Source organism: Bombina bombina, chromosome 3 (genome assembly GCF_027579735.1).
Source record: "Bombina bombina isolate aBomBom1 chromosome 3, aBomBom1.pri, whole genome shotgun sequence".
NCBI classification, from domain to species: domain Eukaryota; kingdom Metazoa; phylum Chordata; class Amphibia; order Anura; family Bombinatoridae; genus Bombina; species Bombina bombina.
In genome coordinates this window covers 1,106,595,206-1,106,609,548 of record NC_069501.1, presented here as the reverse complement: position 1 = coordinate 1,106,609,548, position 14,343 = coordinate 1,106,595,206, and the positions used below count along the sequence as shown (strand labels likewise).

The 14,343-nt window shown below is 42.8% G+C and overlaps 1 protein-coding gene across 1 annotated transcript in view; it reads right to left on the bottom strand.

Moving 5' to 3' along the window:
- Window positions 1-1,073: 1,073 nt before the first annotated feature.
- LOC128654503 (uncharacterized) overlaps window positions 1,074-14,343 on the bottom strand; it is a 164,872-nt gene continuing 151,602 nt past the window's right edge. The window contains exon 3 of the mRNA XM_053708459.1: window positions 1,074-1,462. Coding sequence (XP_053564434.1) covers window positions 1,385-1,462 — 78 coding nt within the window. The 3' untranslated portion in view covers window positions 1,074-1,384. The remainder of the gene's footprint in view (window positions 1,463-14,343) is intronic.

Below are 14,343 nucleotides of genomic sequence, written 5' to 3'. Positions count from 1 at the left end.
TGCAATATGAAAAAATGTCATTCATATTTATGGGTATTTACTGTAATTCCTGCTGCATTCAGATCTGTCCTGGAAGCATAGGTGTTTGCAGTGAATGCATTGCAACTCTCAGACTGCTTAGTGGTTACGCACTTCTGGTCATATAGATCAAATGTAAAATAAAATTCACTGGAAATATGTATGACAAATTCTTATCAGGAATATGAATATTATGGAAACCTGGTTAATTCCTTGGTTCCCTAGTGTATACCGGTTCAAATATATGGAGCCATTTGAAGGGCGGGGATGTATTTAAAGGGGTGGGGCTAGGGGCGGGGCCAAGCACCCCACCATCTTCAAAATTCACCAGCCGCCACTGATAGTAAGTGATTAACATTTACTGCTGCCAGTCGTCTAGTGGGCTATAAGATTCTAAATTTGAAAGAAGGGACTCCTACTGAGGTGCTGCGAGTGATGGGAAATAAGGATATGATGCAGTGTCACGTCCTTCATCTATGATCAAGATAATGTGCCTCTAAGCAGTTGCTTATTGTCTGCAAAACATACCGCATGGTTTGCCATCCTTTCATTCTGCATTGCTAGTCCCCCATCGTTACATATAAGTCCTTTTTTTACTGATGGATTTCTTAACAAGAACAAAAGGTGTCTCCTAGATATCAGCTATATCTGAGGGGCTCAATTTAGTTAATAATCTGCTGAAAGGAAATGTTTGGTCTATGCATAATAACCCTTAAGGCTTTATAAATATAATAATTTTAAAAATCTATGATATTTCATATAATATTTATTTTTCAAAACATAAATAGCAAAATCCTAGTCTAGAACGTAGAAAATGTATTTTAGATTTACAGCATTTAATAAAAATGTAATGACACAAACGGCATGTGTAATGCGCTACCTTTTATTTCTTTATAACTCTGCAAATAAATAACCACATAAAAGTTAATTATTTACTCATCGTGAAGCAGTGAAAATGCACCAACAATGTTCTTTGTTATTGTAATGAACTTTGCTATGCCAGACATTTTTATATGTTTGTGAGTCCCAGTAGGGGGGGGGGGGGGGGGGGAGACTGTCACATCATGTTAAATTTTAACTGTCAACGAAAACAGACTAGAGAAAACCTGACAAAAATGTTTGCATTATGTGTCCTTGCCCCATTTGTCTTATCAAGAACCCAAGAACTAATTGTTATATATTAAAATATCAAGTGATTTAGAAATCAACTTTGTATTTTATGATATTCTCACTAGATGACCTTACTACTATTTCTTTATTTAATAAAGTGACCCAATCAAAATTGCATTGTTGCAGAGGAACATGTGATCAGCATACTGTCCCAGAATGAGAAATTCAGAAAGGACGACAAGTTTCCTTGATTGGATTAGGTCTGTGTAAGGGATTGATTGATAAGGGATCCTTTGGAGGTTGATGGTGACTGGTGCAATGACTCTGACACTAGCTGTGGAAGATAGAGAGACAGATGCTTATTAGTAAACCAACACTAATGATTTTTCTTTAATGACAAAATATTAAGCTGTAGCCAGGGCCTGCTCTAGTGTTTATGAGGCCATTTCATTTTTTTAGGAAACAATGAATTTACACCTTATTAAAGGGAACATCTTCTAGCTTGTAGATAAATAGGCAAAAACTAAATTTATGCTTACCTGATAAATTTATTTATTTCTTGACACGGTGAGTCCACGGATCATCTAATTACTATTGGGAATATCACTCCTGCCCAGCAGGAGGCAGCAAAGAGCACCGCAGCAAAGCTGTTAAATATCACCTCCCTTCCCTCCAACCCCAGTCATTCCACTGAAGTAAAGGAGAGAAAGGAAGCAACAAGGTACAAATGTGCCTGAGGTTTATCCAAATATTAGAAACTTGGGCCAGCACTCCTGCAATGGTGCTCGTGAAGACTGGAGTAAAACTGCCCAACCCCTCCAAATATCCAAAATACGTAATGTCCACAGCACCTGATTATAGTAAACTTTCCTTTATTCAGACATATTTTTTACAGCTGTTTTAATATGTCTGAATAAAGGAAAGTTTACTATAATCAGGTGCTGTGGACATTACGTATTTTGTGCCTGAGGTTTATAACATAACAACAAAACCCTGTCTTCAAAACAGGGCGGGCCGTGGACTCACCGTGTCAAGAAAGAAAGAAATTTATCAGGTAAGCATAAATTTCATTTTCTTTCTAATGACACAGTGAGTCCACGGATCATCTAATTACTATTGGGAATCAATACCCAAGCTAAAGGACACAGTTAAGGGAGGGACAAGACAGGGAACCTAAACAGAAGGCACCACTGCTTGAAGAACCTTTCTCCCAAAAGAAGCCTCAGCCGAGCCAAAAGTATAAAATTTATAGAATTTGGAAAAAGTGTGTAGAGAAAATCAAGTTGCAGCCTTGCAAATCTGTTCCACAGAAGCTTCATTTTTGAATGCCCAGAAAGAGGAAACAGCCCTCGTAGAATGAGCCGTGATTCTCTCAGGAGGCTGCTGTCCAGCAGTTTCATAGGCCAAGCGAATTATACTCCTCAGCCACAAAGAGAAAGAAGTAGCCATAGCTTTCTGCCCTTACGTTTCCCAGAGAAAACTACAAACAGAGCAGAAGACTGAGTAAAATCCTTAGTCTCCTGTAATTATAATTTCAAAGCACGCACCACGTCTAGGTTGTGCAGAAGACGTTCCTTATGAGAAGAAGGGTTAGGACATAAAGAAGGAACAACAATCTCCTGATTAATGTTCCGATCTAAAACTACTTTAGGAAGAAAACCTAATTTAGTATGTAAAACTACCTTATCCGAATGAAAAATAAGGGAAGGAGACTCATACTGTAATGCCGAGAGCTTTGAAACTCTACGAGCAGAAGAAATAGCAACAAGAAACAAAACCTTCCAAGATAACAACTTACTATCTAAAGAATGCCTAGGCTCAAACAGAGCCTGCTGAAGAACTTTAAGAACAAGGTTAAGACTCCAGGGAGGATTAACTGGTTTAAACACAGGCCTGAATCTGACCAAGGCCTGACAGAACAATTGTACATCTGGTACATCCGCCAGACTTTTATGTAACAAAATAGACAAGGCAGATATTTGACCCTTTAAACAACTTGCAGATAAACCCTTTTCCAAACCTTCTAGGATAAAAGATAAAATTCTAGGAATCCGAATTCTACTCCAAGAGTAGCCTCTGGATTCACACCAGAACAGATATTTACGCCATATCTTATAGTAAATCTTCCTGTTAACACGCTTATGAGCCTGAATCATGGTCTCAATGACCGACTCTGAAAAACCGTGCTTAGATAAAATTAAGCGTTCAATCTCCAACCAGTCAGCTTCAGAGAAACTAGATTTGGGTGAAGGAAGGGCCCTTGAAGTAGAAGGTCTTTCCTCAGAGTAAGTTTCCAAGGGGGGAGAGATAACATCTCCACTAAGTCTGCATACCAAATTCTGCGAGGCCACGCCAGAGCAATGAGAATCACCAACGCCCTCTCGTTTGATTTGAGCAATGACCCGAGGAAGGAGAGCGAACGTAGGAAATAGGTATGCTAGACTGAAATTCCAAGGAACCGCCACAGAATCTATCAGTACCGCCTGAGGGTCCCTGAACCTCGACCCGTACCTCGGGAGCTTGGTATTCTGACAAAATGCCATGAGATCGAGATAGAGCTGTCCCCATTTGAGAATCAAGCTGGAAAAAGCTTCCGGATGACGTTCCCATTCCCCCAGGTGAAAGGTTTGTCTGCTCAGAAAATCCGCTATCCAATTGTCCACTCCTGGAATGTGGATCGCAGATAGACAGCAGTTGTGGGTCTCTGCCCACTGAAAAATCTTGGACACCTCTGACATGGCCAAGGAGCTCCGAGTTCCTCCCTGAAGATTGATGTAAGCCACTGAGGTTATGTTGTCTGATTGAAACCTGATAAACCGGGCTGAAGTTAACTGAGGCCAGGCCAGAAGAGCATTGAAGATTGCTCTCAGCTCTAGAATGTTTATGGGAAGAACCGACTCCTCCCGAGTCCATGTCCCCATAGCCCTTAGAAGGCCCCAGACTGCTCCCCAACTCAGTAGGCTGGCGTCCGTTGTCACAATCACCCAGGAGGGTCTGTGAAAACAGGTTCCCTGGGAGAGATGATCCTGAGACAACCACCAAGGAAGAGAATGTCTTGTCATCTGATCCAGATGAATTCGCGGAGATAGATCCGAATAATCCTCGTTCCACTGCCTGAGCATGCATAACTGCAGAGGTCTGAGGTGGAAACGAGCAAACGGGATGATGTCCATAGCGGCTACCATCAGAACGATTACCTCCATACATTGAGCCACTTGATGGCTGAGGAGAGGATTGAAGCGTCAGACAAGCATCGAAAATTTTCTATTTTCTGACCTCTGTCAGAAATAGCTTCATCAATATGGAATCTATTATGGTTCCCATGAATACTACCCTTGTAGTTGGAATTAAAGAACTCTTTTCCAAATTCACCTTCCATCCGTGAGAGCGCAGGAAGGATAACAGCATCTCTGTGTGGGAACTTGCTTGTTGAAAGGATGGGGTCTGAACCAGAATTTTGTCCAGATAAGGTGCCACTGCAATGCCCGCAATCTAAGCACTGCCAACAGGGATCCCAGAACCTTTGAAAAAATTCTGGGAGCTGTAGCAAGGCCAAATGAAAGAGCCACAAACTGAAAGTGTTTGTGTAGAAAGATGTACATCTGGGGTTTGTTGTTTGTCTTGTTCACAGAAGAATTGCCTGGTATTTCGGTGCTGGACTGTCATTGGGCAGGATCAGACTGATATGCTACAGGATATTTTTTCTCTGTGAAAAGGCATAGTGTGCAAAAAGAGACTGCACCCTGAGTGGCACTGGCCTTGTGGACAAGCACAGAAGTTTTTCTAGCTATTGTTCTGTCTCAGTGAGTGCGTCTCTCTATTTTCTTGATTTTATGTAAATTACTCTTAGGTCTCCCTAAGAGTAAAAGGGGGAAACCAGACGTTGGACTCCTTGCACACATGCCCTAGAGATATGCAACTGCACCTCACTGACGAGGCCCAAGAGAGGCCGAAACCTACGTCTGGGGTTTGTTGTTTGTCTTGTTCAGAGAAGAATTGCCTGGTATTTCGGTGCTGTACTGTCATGGGGCAGGATCAGACTGATATGCTACAGGATAGGCATAGTGTGCAAAAAGAGACTGCACCCTGAGTGGCACTGGCCTTGTGGACAAGCACAGAAGTTTTTCTAGCTATTTCTAGCTCAGTGAGTGCGTCACTCTATTTTCTTGATGAGAGGATTGAAGCGTCAGACAAGAATCGAAAATTTTCTATTTTCTGACCTCTGTCAGAAATAGCTTCATCAATATGGAATCTAGTATGGTTCCCATGAATACTACCCTTGTAGTTGGAATTAAAAAACTCTTCCAAATTCACCGTCCATCCGTGACAGCGCAGAAAGGATAACAGCATCTCTGTGTGGGAACTTGCTTGTTGAAAGGATGGGGTCTGAACCAGAATTTTGTCCAGATAAGGCGCCACTGCAATGCCCCGCAATCTAAGCACTGCCAACAGGGATCCCAGAACCTTTGAAAAAATTCTGGGAGCTGTAGCAAGGCCAAATGAAAGAGCCACAAACTGAAAGTGTTTGTGTAGAAAGGCAAACCACAGAAACGTGTGATGATGCCTGTGGATGGGAACATGTAGGTACGCATCCTTTAAATCTACTGTTGTCATAAATTGACCCTCTTGAACTAAGGGAAGAATTGAGATAATAGTTTCTATCTTGAAGTATGGTACTCTGAGGAATTTGTTTAGACTTTTGAGATCTAAAATTGGTCTGAAGGTTCCATCCTTTTTGGGAACCACAAACAGATTAGAGTAAAAACCCAGGCCCTGTTCCTGAATTGGAATAGAGGTCCCGAACACAGTGTAAGAACGCCTCTCTCTTTATCTGGTCTACAGATAATCTTGAGAGCAAAAACCTTCCCCTGGGAGGAAAAGACTTGAATTCTAGTTTGTATCCCTGGAACAATATGTCTACTGCCCAGGGATCCTAAATATCCCGAACCCAAGCATGAGCGAAGAATGAAAGTCTGCCCCCCACAAGATCCAGTCCCGGATCGGGGGCAGACCCTTCATGCTGACTTAGATTCAAAAGCGGGCTTTTTAGATTGCTTTCCCTTGTTCTAAGACTGGTTAGGCCTCCAGGAAGGCTTGGACTGTTCCTGCTTGATAGAGGGAGAGGAAGGCTTACCCTTGAAATTTCGAGAGGAACGAAAATTACTCTGACGTCCCTTCTGTTTATTTCTCTTATCCTGAGGGATGAAATGCCCTTTTCTCCCCGTAATGTTGGAAATAATCTCAGCCAAAACCCGGCCCAAACAAGGTCTTACCCTTGTAAGGAATAGCCAAAAGCTTAGACTTAGATGACACATCCACAGACCAGGATTTCAACCATAAGGCTCTGCGAGCCAGTATGGCAAAACCAGAAATTTTTGCTCCCAATTTGATAACCTGAAGGGAAGCATTCGTAATTAAAGAATTGGCCAATTTAAGAGCCTTGATCCTATCATGGATCTCTTAAAGGGGAGTGTCTGTTTGAATAGAATCAGACAATGCATCAAACCAGTATGCCGCCACACTAGTGATGGTAGTGATACACACCACCGCAGGTTGCCATTGTAAACCCTGGTGAACATACATCTTTTTAAGTAACCCCTCCAACTTCTTATCCATAGAATCCTTGAAAGAACAGCTATCCTCTATGGGAACAGTAGTTGTTCTCTTAGCTAAAGTGGAGATTGCCCCTTCCACCTTGGGGACCGTCTGCCAAGACTCCTTGATAGAGTCAGCAATAGGAAACATCTTCTTAAAAATAGGGGATGGAGAAAAACATAATTTATGCTTACCTGATAAATTTATTTCTCTTGTAGTGTATCCAGTCCACGGATCATCCATTACTTATGGGATATTCTCCTTCCCAACAGGAAGTTGCAAGAGGATCACCCACAGCAGAGCTGCTATATAGCTCCTCCCCTCACTGCCATATCCAGTCATTCGACCGAAACAAGACGAGAAAGGAGAAACCATAGGGTGCAGTGGTGACTGTAGTTTAATTAAAATTTAGACCTGCCTTAAAAGGACAGGGCGGGCCATGGACTGGATACACTACAAGAGAAATAAATGTATCAGGTAAGCATAAATTATGTTTTCTCTTGTTAAGTGTATCCAGTCCATGGATCATCCATTACTTATGGGATACCAATACCAAAGCTAAAGTACACGGATGATGGGAGGGACAAGGCAGGATTAAATGGAAGGAACCACTGCCTGAAGAACCTTTCTCCCAAAAACAGCCTCCGAAGAAGCAAAAGTATCAAATTTGTAAAATTTTGAAAAGGTGTGAAGCGAAGACCAAGTCGCAGCCTTGCAAATCTGTTCAACAGAGGCCTCATTTTTAAAGGCCCAGGTGGAAGCCACAGCTCTAGTAGAATGAGCTGTAATTCTTTCAGGGGGCTGCTGTCCAGCAGTCTCATAGGCTAAGCGAATTATGCTCCGAAGCCAAAAGGAAAGAGAGGTTGCCGAAGCTTTTTGACCTCTCCTCTGTCCAGAGTAAACGACAAACAGGGAAGATGTTTGGCGAAAATCTTTAGTAGCTTGTAAGTAAAACTTCAAGGCACGGACTACGTCCAGATTATGTAAGAGACGTTCCTTCTTTGAAGGATTAGGACACAATGATGGAACAGCAATCTCTTGATTGATATTCTTGTTAGAAACCACCTTAGGTAAAAACCCAGGTTTGGTACGCAGAACTACCTTATCTACATGAAAAATCAGATAAGGAGAATCACATTGTAAGGCAGATAGCTCAGAGACTCTTCGAGCCAAGGAAGTAGCCATCAAAAACAGAACTTTCCAAGATAAATGTTTAATATCAATGGAATGAAGGGGTTCAAACGGAACTCCTTGAAGAACTTTAAGAACCAAGTTTAAGCTCCACGGGGGAGCAACAGTTTTAAACACAGGCTTAATTCTAACCAAAGCCTGACAAAATGACGTCTAGAACCTCTGCCAGACGCTTGTGCAAAAGAATAGACAGAGTAGAAATCTGTCCTTTTAAAGAACTAGCTGATAATCCTTTGTCCAAACCCTCTTGGAGAAAGGACAATATCCTAGGAATCCAAACCTTACTCCATGAGTAGTTCTTGGATTCACACCAATAAAGATGTTTACGCCATATCTTATGGTAGATTTTCCTGGTGACAGGCTTTCGTGCCTGTATTAAGGTATCAATGACTGACTCGGAGAAGCCACGCCTTGATAGAATCAAGCGTTCAATCTCCATGCAGTCAGTCTCAGAGAAATTAGATTTGGATGATTGAAAGGACCTTGTATTAGAAGGTCCTGCCTCAGAGGCAGAGTCCATGGTGGAAAGGATGACATGTCCTCTAGGTCTGCATACCAGGTCCTGCATGGCCACGCAGGCGCTATCAGAATCACTGATGCTCTCTCCTGCTTGATTTTGGCAATCAGTCGATGGAGCAGAGGAAACGGTGGAAACACATAAGCCAGGTTGAAGAACCAAGGAGCTGCTAGAGCATCCATCAGCGTCGCTCCCGGGTCCCTGGACCTGGATCCGTAACAAGGAAGCTTGGCGTTCTGGCAAGACGCCATGAGATCCAGTTCTGGTTTGCCCCAACGATGGATCAGTTGAGCAAACACCTCCGGATGGAGTTCCCACTCCCCCGGATGAAAAGTCTGACGACTTAGAAAATCTGCCTCCCAGTTCTCTACGCCTGGGATGTGGATCGCTGACAGATGGCAAGAGTGAGACTCTGCCCAGCGAATTATCTTTGAGACTTCTAACATCGCTAGGGAACTCCTGGTTCCCCCTTGATGGTTGATGTAAGCCACAGTCGTGATGTTGTCCGACTGAAATCTGATGAACCTCAGGGTTGCTAACTGAGGCCAAGCTAGAAGAGCATTGAATATTGCTCTTAACTCCAGAATATTTATTGGGAGGAGTTTCTCCTCCTGAGTCCACGATCCCTGAGCCTTCAGGGAGTTCCAGACTGCACCCCAACCTAGAAGGCTGGCATCTGTTGTTACAATCGTCCAATCTGGCCTGCGAAAGGTCATACCCTTGGACAGATGGACCCGAAATAGCCACCAGAGAAGAGAATCTCTGGTCTCTTGATCCAGATTTAGTAGAGGGGACAAATCTGAGTAATCCCCATTCCACTGACTTAGCATGCATAATTGCAGCGGTCTGAGATGCAGGCGCGCAAATGGCACTATGTCCATTGCCGCTACCATTAAGCCGATTACTTCCATGCACTGAGCCACTGACGGACGTGGAATGGAATGAAGGACACGGCAAGCATTTAGAAGTTTTGATAACCTGGACTCCGTCAGGTAAATTTTCATCTCTACAGAATCTATAAGAGTCCCTAGGAAGGTGACTCTTGTGAGTGGGGATAGAGAACTCTTTTCCACATTCACTTTTCACCTATGCGACCTCAGAAATTCCAGAACTATCTCTGTATGAGACTTGGCAATTTGAAAGCTTGACGCCTGTATCAGGATGTCGTCTAGATATGGAGCCACCGCTATGCCTCACGGTCTTAGAACCGCCAGAAGTGAGCCCAGAACCTTTGTAAAGATTCTCGGGGCTGTGGCCAACCCGAAGGGAAGAGCTACAAATTGGTAATGCCTGTCTAGAAAGGCAAACCTTAGGAACCGATGATGATCTTTGTGAATCGATATGTGAAGGTAGGCATCCTTTAAGTCCACTGTGGTCATGTACTGACCCTCTTGGATCATAGGTAGGATGGTCCGAATAGTTTCCATTTTGAATGATGGAACTCTGAGGAATTTGTTTAAGATCTTTAGATCCAAGATTGGTCTGAAGGTTCCCTCTTTCTTGGGAACCACAAACAGATTTGAATAAAACCCCTGACCCTGTTCCGTCCGCGGAACTGGAATGGATCACTCCCATTACTAGGAGGTCTTGCACACAGCTTAGGAATGCCTCTTTCTTTATCTGGTTTGCTGATAACCTTGAAAGATGAAATCTCCCTTCTGGAGGAGAAGCTTTGAAGTCCAGAAGATATCCCTGAGATATGATCTCCAACGCCCAGGGATCCTGAACATCTCTTGCCCACGCCTGGGTGAAGAGAGAAAGTGTGCCCCCCACTAGATCCGTTTCCGGATAGGGGGCCGTTCCTTCATGCTGTCTTGGAGGCAGCAGCAGGTTTTCTGGCCTGCTTGCCCTTGTTCCAGGACTGGTTAGGTTTCCAGGCCTGTTTGGAATGAGCAACAGTTCCCTCTTGTTTTGAAGCGGAGGAAGTGGATGCTGCTCCTGCCTTGAAATTTTGAAAGGCATGAAAATTAGACTGTTTGGCCTTTGATTTGGCCCTGTCCTGAGGAAGGGTATGACCCTTGCCTCCAGTAATGTCAGCAATAATTTCCTTCAAGCCAGGCCCGAATAAGGTCTGCCCCTTGAAAGGAATGTTGAGTAATTTAGACTTTGAAGTCACGTCAGCTGACCAGGATTTAAGCCATAGCGCCCTACGTGCCTGGATGGCGAATCCGGAATTCTCAGCCGATAGTTTAGTCAAATGAACAATGGCATCAGAAACAAATGAGTTAGCTAGCTTAAGCTAGTCAATAATTTCCTCCAATGGAGCTGTATGGATGGCCTCTTCCAGGGCCTCAAACCAGAATGCCGCCGCAGCAGTGACAGGCGCAATGCATGCAAGGGGCTGCAAAATAAAACCTTGTTGAATAAACATTTTCTTAAGGTAACCCTCTAATTTTGTATCCATTGGATCTGAAAAAGCACAACTGTCCTCAACCGGGATAGTGGTACGCTTTGCTAAAGTAGAAACTGCTCCCTCCACCTTAGGGACCGTCTGCCATAAGTCCCGTGTAGTGGCGTCTATTGGAAACATTTTCCTAAATATAGGAGGTGGGGAAAAGGGCACACCGGGTCTATCCCACTCCTTGCTAATAATTTCTGTAAGCCTTTTAGGTATAGGAAAAACGTCAGTACACACCGGCACCGCATAGTATCTATCCAGCCTACACAATTTCTCTGGAATTGCAACTGTGTTACAGTCATTCAGAGCAGCTAATACCTCCCCAAGCAATACACGGAGGTTCTCAAGCTTAAATTTAAAATTAGAAATCTCTGAATCAGGTTTCCCCGAGTCAGAGATGTCAATCACAGAATGAAGCTCTCCGTCCTCATGTTCTGCATACTGTGACGCAGTATCAGACATGGCTCTTACAGCATTTGTGCGCTCTGTATCTCTCCTAACCCCAGAGCTATCGCGCTTGCCTCTTAATTCAGGCAATCTAGATAATACCTCTGACAGGGTATTATTCATGATTGCAGCCATGTCCTGCAAGGTAATCGCTATGGGCGTCCCTGATGTAATTGACGCCATATTAACGTGCGTCCCCTGAGCGGGAGGCGAAGGGTCTGACACGTGGGGAGAGTTAGTCGGCATAACTTCCCCCTCGACAGAACCCTCTGGTGATAATTCTTTTATAGATAAAGACTGATCTTTACTGTTTAAGGTGGAATCAATACATTTAGTACACATTCTCCTATGGGGCTCCACCATGGCTTTCAAACATAATGAACAAGTAGGTTCCTCTGTATCAGACATGTTTAAACAGACTAGCAATGAGACTAGCAAGCTTGGAAAACACTTAAAACAAGTTTACAAGCAATATAAAAAAAACGTTACTGCACCTTTTTTGAAATAACAGTGAAAAAAGGCAATTACACTAACAAAATGTTTACAGTGTATGTAACAAGTTAGCAGAGCATTGCACCCACTTGCAAATGGATGATTAACCCCTTAATACCAAAAACGGAATAACAAATGACAAAAACGTTTTTTAAACAGTCACAACAACTGCCACAGCTCTACTGTGGCTTTTTACCTCCCTCAATACGACTTTTGAAGCCTTTTGAGCCCTTCAGAGAAGTCCTGGAACATGCAGGAAGAAGCTGGATGTCTGTGTCTGTAATTTTTTCTGCGCAAAAAAGCGCTAAAATAGGCCCCTCCCACTCAAATTACAACAGTGGAAAGCCTCAAGGAACTGTTTCTAGGCAAAATTCAAGCCAGCCATGTGGAAAAAACTGGGCCCCAATAAGTTTTATCACCAAACATATATAAAAAACGATTAAACATGCCAGCAAAAGTTTTAAAATACACTTTTATAAGAGTATGTATCTCTATTAATAAGCCTGATACCAGTCGCTATCACTGCATTTAAGGCTTTACTTACATTACTTCGGTATCAGCAGCATTTTCTAGCAAATTCCATCCCTAGAAAAATATTTGAACTGCACATACCTTATTGCAGGAAGACCTGCACGCTATTCCCCGTCTGAAGTTACCTCACTCCTCAGAATATGTGAGAACAGCAAAGGATCTTAGTGACTTCTGCTAAGATCATAGAAAACGCAGGCAGATTCTTCTTCCAAATACTGCCTGAGATAAACCGTACACTCCGGTACCATTTAAAAATAAACTTTTGATTGAAGAAATAAAATAAGTATAAAACACCACAGTCCTCTTACGACCTCCATCTTAGTTGAGAGTTGCAAGAGAATGACTGGATATGACAGTGAGGGGAGGAGCTATATAGCAGCTCTGCTGTGGGTGATCCTCTTGCAACTTCCTGTTGGGAAGGAGAATATCCCATAAGTAATGGATGATCAGTGGACTGGATACACTTAACAAGAGAAAAGGGATACCCGGTCTTTCCCATTCCTTAGCAATAATCTATGTAGCCCTATCTGGTACAGGAAAACACTCCACCATGGAAGGAAAATCAAAATACTTGTTAAGTTTAGTAGGCTTCTTAGGGTTGACGACGACAGTAGTGTCAGAGTCGTCCAAGGTAGCCAAAACATCCTTGAGTAGTAAACGGAGGTGTTCCAGCTTAAACCTGAAGGATATAACTTCAGCATCAGAGAAAGGAACTACACTGTCTGAGTCTGAGATTTCAAACGCAGATGCTACCGAAGTATCCTCCTCCTCAGACTTTTGGGAGGGAACATTCAGAATAGCCACGACCATGTCAGAAACCTTACTCACTGATTCTTTACATTTCCTCTAACGCTTTCCCTGCAGCATGGGAAAAGCAGACAACGCATCCGAATCTGCAGAAGACATGAGGGAAACAATAGCTTACAAGGACACTCCAGACGGAGCTTGAGAGGAAGTGCAGGGCACTATTAGTAGACAATAATATTTGGGACACCTGAGGAGAAATATGCGGCATATCTTGAACATTGTCAGAAGACTCCTTGACAGCATCCGTCCTAGACAATGTTGGCTCAAAAAGTCTATCCCTGAAATTTAATGTTCTCTCAACACATGAGGAACAGAAAGGGATTGGTGGTTCAATGTTAGCATTCAAACATAAAGGACATCTGTAATCTAAAACAGAGTCTTGATCCATCTTTACAGAATTAAAAAATAAAACTACTCAAATTTTTATAAATTTTACACAGAAAAATAAATTGTTACAGTCCCTTTAAAAATGCTTTATTTAAACAGCGAGGAAATAAATTAATGAACGTTTGTGCAAAAATTAATTTAAACAGTTATAACTCTCAGACAGCCTCTACACCTCAGCAGCTCATGCTGAGGCGCCTACCTGCCTAACGATACAAAACATGGTACACTAAGGGCCCAAAGATGAAGACGATTCCGGTTTTCAACCTGAGATTAGAAATAAGGTCCCTTAGATATAAGGAGGACACCAACTGTGACCACAATGGAAACTCTCCTCTCTAGTATACAGGAAGTGGAGAGAGCAAAAAAGAAATATGAAGTGCGTCACAAAATTCCGACCCCTCGTTGCGAGCAATTAAAAAACACCAACCACCATTAAAATGCCTGACTCCTTGTCCCCAGTGCCTGCACCACTGCCAAAATAAGCCCAATAACTGTTAAGGGCTATTATTAAAGTTTTAATAAAGAGAAAGTGCCATCTTTTTTCCTGTTGCATCCCAGAAAAAAAAATATAAAATAGCACTTACCTCATAAAGGCTGCCTGGCAGTAAGGCAGATCACTAGGTTTGAGAGGTCCTCTCCCTCACATGGACCTGTGGAAAAATAATAAGACTGGATATTCTGTATAGTCTTACAAAATCAGGGCAGCATTTTTATTTAACATTATTGGAGGTGCAGTGAGAATTATGTCCCACAAGTTCCCATTGCTTAAAAGCCACCATTGCTCTACTGAAGAGACTGAAATGGACTACGGCTAAACCCTAGAGGAAAAACAGCACATACTTGTACTGCA